This window comes from Lottia gigantea (genome assembly GCF_000327385.1).
Source record: "Lottia gigantea unplaced genomic scaffold LOTGIsca_55, whole genome shotgun sequence".
Lineage (NCBI taxonomy): Eukaryota > Metazoa > Mollusca > Gastropoda > Lottiidae > Lottia > Lottia gigantea.
Genome location: NW_008709889.1, coordinates 268,087 through 272,809, shown reverse-complemented (window position 1 = coordinate 272,809; position 4,723 = coordinate 268,087). Strand labels below are relative to the sequence as shown.

Sequence of the window (4,723 nt, the reverse complement as noted above, 5' to 3'; positions counted from 1 at the left end):
GCATAAAGAAGAAAAGACTTTATTCTTCATCGCTGATAGTTCATCAAATTCCTGTACAGCAAACCTGTTTTCTTCTACTGGTTTACTAGCTATACCATCAACTTCTCTTAAATCAGTTAAACCAATACCAATAACATAGATATGGATATTTTTACTACGAGCTGCCTCAGCTTCAGGAATTGTTCTTCGAGAATTGATATTAGAGATACCATCAGTTATAAGAATACAAATATTATCTACACCAGGACGATCACCATTACGTTGTGTAAACATTTCTCTATGCATTGTTTTAAGAGCATCAGCTGTATTGGTACTACCAAATCGGTATGGGATATTGTCTATAGCATTATAAATATCTTGTTTAGATCTATACTGGTTCAGATGGAACTGAACGTGATCTTTGGTACTGTAGATAACTACACCAACACGAACATTGCCTCGATCTATGTCCGCTATCGATAAGAAATCTTTTAAGAATTCCAGCATCAATTTAAAGTTGGGTTCTGTAACACTGGTCGAGGCATCAAGAATAACAACTAAATCTATCTGAGTATCTGAACAACCTGGAGAAAATGATCAATAATGATATCATTTGATGAAAACCAAATCAAACAAATCGACAGAGTAAACTCTTCACGTTTCCCATGTTAAATATTTTAGAATTAAATTTAATTTCAGATCATATTTTTATTGAAAAAAAGAGTTGTGAAAATAAAAAAGGTTTATATTCGAAACAAGACTTACTTTTGATTCTAGGGGCGAGTGTTATTGCAATAGGGGTTGGGTCAGGAGCTAAAATAAAATGATTAAATGTTAAAATACAAGAATCTCATAAGAACGACGAATCAACTAGTTGCCTTATGTGTGGTTCAACTATGTCAATTCTGAAGTACAAATCAATGTGTGGTAAATCTATGTCAATTCTGAAGTACAAATCAAACTGTTGGGATCGTATCCAGGACAATGAGCTGAAATTTCCTTTAAAAAATATTACAATTTGCATTTATTTTATCTACATTCAAATGTATACCATAAGAGGTGTACGAATAAAATATAGACCTTGCCACGGAATATACTCCCTAAAATCTAAAAAAAAGTCTCTTCCGTTTTGATCTCAATAATTTGTAGCAAAATAGGCTAATGTTTATATTTGGAAGGTACATACGAAATGATAATACAATACGAAGACGGGTTTATGCATTGGACACAATGTTATTACAATAAATATCAGATCACAATAACAAAAAAGAATACATGTTTTCCCGATATGTTAAACTAGTAGTAAGACTCATTACATGGAATATAACTACACGCATTATGATAAACTGTTTTTACTATAAGAAATATCCCAGTGAGAGGACATAACAAGTAAAAGACTATTCATCGTGACAACTTGACACTATTACAACAATCCAAGAAGATCTCGAAAACAGATAGTAGATTACCAACACCATGTTAAAGAAAGGAAATAATAAAGGCAAACTCAAACGTGTTTGGGAGTTTGAAAAAAGAAAAATGAAATTGAACCAATACAACACTGAAGAATAGTAGATAAACTGAAGAGAAAGATGTCTCTGTATTAGAGAAGTAAAAGTACATGGAAGAAAGGACACGTTATTACGAACACATCAAAACAATCAAAATACTTGCAGTAGCATAAAGAAGAAAAGACTTTATTCTTCATCGCTGATAGTTCATCAAATTCCTGTACAGCAAACCTGTTTTCTTCTACTGGTTTACTAGCTATACCATCAACTTCTCTTAAATCAGTTAAACCAATACCAATAACATAGATATGGATATTTTTACTACGAGCTGCCTCAGCTTCAGGTATTGTTCTTCGAGAATTGATATTAGAGATACCATCAGTTATAAGAACACAAATATTATCTACACCAGGACGATCACCATTACGTTGTGTAAACATTTCTGTATGCATTGTTTTAAGAGCATCAGCTGTATTGGTACTACCAAATCGGTATGGGATATTGTCTATAGCATTATAAATATCTTGTTTAGATCTATACTGGTTCAGATGGAACTGAATGTGATCTTTGGTACTGTAGATAACTACACCAACACGAACATTGCCTCGATCTATGTCCGCTATCGATAAGAAATCTTTTAAGAATTCCAGCATCAATTTAAAGTTGGGTTCTGTAACACTGGTCGAGGCATCAAGAATAACAACTAAATCTATCTGAGTATCTGAACAACCTGGAGAAAATGATCAATAATGATATCATTTGATGAAAACCAAATCAAACAAATCGACAGAGTAAACTCTTCACGTTTCCCATGTTAAATATTTTAGAATTAAATTTAATTTCAGATCATATTTTTATTGAAAAAAAGAGTTGTGAAAATAAAAAAGGTTTATATTCGAAACAAGACTTACTTTTGATTCTAGGGGCGAGTGTTATTGCAATAGGGGTTGGGTCAGGAGCTAAAATAAAATGATTAAATGTTAAAATACAAGAATCTCATATGAACGACGAATCAACTAGTTGCCTTATGTGTGGTTCAACTATGTCAATTCTGAAGTACAAATCAAACTGTTGGGATCGTATCCAGGACGATGAGCTGAAATTTCCTTTAAAAAATATTACAATTTGCATTTGTTTTATCTACATTCAAATGTATACCATAAGAGGTGTACGAATAAAATATAGACCTTGCCACGGAATATACTCCATAAAATTTAAAAAAGTCTCTTCCGTTTTAATTTTAATAATTCGTAGCAAAATAGGCTAATGTTTATATTTGGAAGGTACATACGAAATGATAATACAATACGAAGACGGGTTTATGCATTGGACACAATGTTATTACAATAAATATCAGATCACAATAACAAAAAAGAATACATGTTTTCCCGATATGTTAAACTAGTAGTAAGACTCATTACATGGAATATAACTACACGCATTATGATAAACTGTTTTTACTATAAGAAATATCCCAGTGAGAGGACATAACAAGTAAAAGACTATTCATCGTGACAACTTGACACTATTACAACAATCCAAGAAGATCTCGAAAACAGATAGTAGATTACCAACACCATGTTAAAGAAAGGAAATAATAAAGGCAAACTCAAACGTGTTTGGGAGTTTGAAAAAAGAAAAATGAAATTGAACCAATACAACACTGAAGAATAGTAGATAAACTGAAGAGAAAGATGTCTCTGTATTAGAGAAGTAAAAGTACATGGAAGAAAGGACACGTTATTACGAACACATCAAAACAATCAAAATACTTGCAGTAGCATAAAGAAGAAAAGACTTTATTCTTCATCGCTGATAGTTCATCAAATTCCTGTACAGCAAACCTGTTTTCTTCTACTGGTTTACTAGCTATACCATCAACTTCTCTTAAATCAGTTAAACCAATACCAATAACATAGATATGGATATTTTTACTACGAGCTGCCTCAGCTTCAGGAATTGTTCTTCGAGAATTGATATTAGAGATACCATCAGTTATAAGAATACAAATATTATCTACACCAGGACGATCACCATTACGTTGTGTAAACATTTCTCTATGCATTGTTTTAAGAGCATCAGCTGTATTGGTACTACCAAATCGGTATGGGATATTGTCTATAGCATTATAAATATCTTGTTTAGATCTATACTGGTTCAGATGGAACTGAATGTGATCTTTGGTACTGTAGATAACTACACCAACACGAACATTGCCTCGATCTATGTCCGCTATCGATAAGAAATCTTTTAAGAATTCCAGCATCAATTTAAAGTTGGGTTCTGTAACACTGGTCGAGGCATCAAGAATAACAACTAAATCTATCTGAGTATCTGAACAACCTGGATAATTTAAATTTGAACATTTGAACACTTTGCTTAAATTTCTTATTAAAAGGCCTCAGACTTAAACTGCTTGTCAACCTCCAGTTTAAGTTATTTAACTTTTACAGAATTGAGTGCATGAGCCAACCGACATTTTATGATAAAAATTAGAATTTAAACAAATATAGAAATGGTATTGCTTTTCACAAATGGAATACAGAAACATCTTGAGCAACTCATTGAAATTATAAATACAATTATGATAAGAGTAATTCACTTACTCTTGACTCTTGGAGCAAGTGTTATCGGTACAGGAGGTGGAGCTGTAAAATGTTTAACAGATTATGTTTTCTTACAATTCTACTTTAACTGCATACTATGAAATTTTGTAACAACCTCGACATAGGTGTTCAATTAAGAGCAAATTAAAACAAAAAGTTTCTGAATATCTACTGCTCACTTTTAAAAATCGTGTACAAAAAGGAAGAACATTCACATAATAGTTGTACGTGGTACAAGTTATTACTCAGTTTTCATCATCAGATAAACACATTCAGAATCTTATCAGAAGATCAGAAGGCCGCTTTTAATAAACAATAACAGTACAAACAACAAATATATATGTATCAAGGCTAGGTACTGCATTTGAATTGGTTAAATTGTGAATATATGTAAACATTAGATACACTAGCGATTGATAATGGAAAGTTCACAAAAAGGTAGAAATTACTTCCTCTTCAGTTGTTATTTCATCAATGATCTCTCAATGATTTTATAATAATTCAAAAATGTCTCTTACATAGAACTAGAAAATTATCGAACTATCGCTTCAATTACAAGTCTACTGATACTGAAAACATCAGTAAAAATTACAATGAATCTTGAAAATGAAGGAAAGAAATCTATAGACT

The 4,723-nt window shown here is 31.8% G+C and overlaps 3 protein-coding genes across 3 annotated transcripts; all 3 read right to left on the bottom strand.

Annotated features, from left to right (window-relative positions):
- Positions 1-564, bottom strand: LOTGIDRAFT_67588 (hypothetical protein; the record flags this gene model as incomplete). Its single annotated transcript, XM_009063007.1, has 1 exon — positions 1-564. A coding segment is annotated over one exon (564 nt), but the record flags the coding sequence as incomplete, so codon positions are not given.
- Positions 565-1,579: 1,015 nt separating this feature from the next.
- LOTGIDRAFT_126839 (hypothetical protein) lies at positions 1,580-2,218 on the bottom strand (the record flags this gene model as incomplete). Its single annotated transcript, XM_009063033.1, has 1 exon — positions 1,580-2,218. A coding segment is annotated over one exon (639 nt), but the record flags the coding sequence as incomplete, so codon positions are not given.
- A 974-nt stretch (positions 2,219-3,192) lies between these two features.
- On the bottom strand, positions 3,193-3,828 carry LOTGIDRAFT_126742 (hypothetical protein; the record flags this gene model as incomplete). Its single annotated transcript, XM_009063032.1, has 1 exon — positions 3,193-3,828. A coding segment is annotated over one exon (636 nt), but the record flags the coding sequence as incomplete, so codon positions are not given.
- Positions 3,829-4,723: the final 895 nt, after the last annotated feature.